This window comes from Corvus brachyrhynchos, unplaced genomic scaffold, assembly GCF_000691975.1.
Source record: "Corvus brachyrhynchos isolate BGI_N302 unplaced genomic scaffold, ASM69197v1 scaffold30, whole genome shotgun sequence".
Taxonomy (NCBI): Eukaryota; Metazoa; Chordata; class Aves; order Passeriformes; family Corvidae; genus Corvus; species Corvus brachyrhynchos.
Window position 1 is genome coordinate 587232 of NW_008235742.1, and position 1232 is coordinate 588463.

The following is a 1232-nucleotide window of genomic DNA, read 5'->3' on the forward strand; positions in this document are numbered from 1 at the left end:
AGCAGGAAAACATCCCTTGTCACTCAGCAGCAGCAAAACCACCAGAGTGACACAAGGACGTGGGGAGTCTCCAGGGAACAGGGGAGATGCACACAGGAAGCAGCGGGATGGGCAGAGCTGGCGGGGCTCAGGCTGCTGGCACTGATGACATGCCACCTGACAGCTCCTCCAGCTTCCTGGGAAGGAGGAGGGGAGCTCCTAATCTCCACAATGGAGCAGCAAGGCTCCTGTGTTTTCTCCACTACTCCCCCCCAGGGCAGGGGGAGATCTGGCACCTCCCAACTGCCCTGGCTGCCTGGTAGACTGATGCTGCTGGTCAGGGGCTCCAGGGCTGAGCCCAGCCAGCCCAGCACGGCTGCAGAAGGGCACTCACCTTCAGGATGTTGGTGACAGTGGGCTCAGCCCTCAGAATGAGCCCTGGGTTTGGCTGGATGTTGGCGTTCTCGGCCGATTTCAGGGACGGAGAATTTTCCTTGTCTGCCGCCCTGGGGGACCCCAAAGAAGGGCCAGTGTGTAGGAATCCATCACCTGCCTCCCTCTCTCCACCACTGGCAGCCCCAAGGGACAGCCACTGCCCCAGGCCACCACCAGCTGCCTCTCTGAGGGGACAGACTCTGCCTGTACCCAACCTGTCCCAAAAGCAGCAGCCCAACCCTCCAGGCCGCCACGTCCCAACTGCAGTCCCCCAGTGTCAGCACAGCTGCTCCCTCATGCTCCCCCCCCAAAACCAGGTGCTCCAGCCCCACTTCTGGGGGTTTCCCAGACTTTGGTGTGGCTGTACCGTTTGTCGATGAGGTTGTTCATGTTGGCCTCAGAGAGCAGACCCTGCTTGCTGCACTCCTGCAGGAGCAGGCTCATGCAGTTGCAGCTGGGAGAGAGAGGAGAGCTAGGACGCGATCCCTGCCACCCCAGACAGTGCCACAGGGCAGGGGGACTCCTGAGCTGCCCTCCTGGCCCTGTCCCACCCCTCTGAGGGTGCTGCAGGGTCCAGAGCAGCTCTGGGTGTCACATGTGACTCAGCTGTCACACACTCACTGCTTCACTCATGTGGCAGCAGCAAGGCCTCAGGAAGAAGAAAAGGGATCAGAAACTAACCCAGCCCTGCCAGGAGCTGCCCCAGCACCCTGCAGCGGGGACAGGGTGGTTGTGGCATGTGGCCACGTGGCAGCTCTGGCCATGGTGAACACTCACTTGCAGCGCTGGTCGGCTTTGTCGAGCAGAGGGGTCAACTT

The 1232-nt window shown here is 61.5% G+C and overlaps 1 protein-coding gene across 1 annotated transcript in view; it reads right to left on the minus strand.

Moving 5' to 3' along the window:
• MED24 (mediator complex subunit 24) overlaps nucleotides 1–1232 on the minus strand; it is a 17767-nt gene that overhangs the window by 8062 nt on the left and 8473 nt on the right. Inside the window, exons 11-13 of the mRNA XM_017737141.1 lie at nucleotides 1192–1232; nucleotides 782–868; nucleotides 374–485 (exon numbers count right to left, since the gene is read on the minus strand). The exon at nucleotides 1192–1232 is cut by the window's right edge and continues 25 nt beyond it. Of these exons, the coding sequence (XP_017592630.1) occupies nucleotides 374–485; nucleotides 782–868; nucleotides 1192–1232 (240 nt within the window). The remainder of the gene's footprint in view (nucleotides 1–373; nucleotides 486–781; nucleotides 869–1191) is intronic.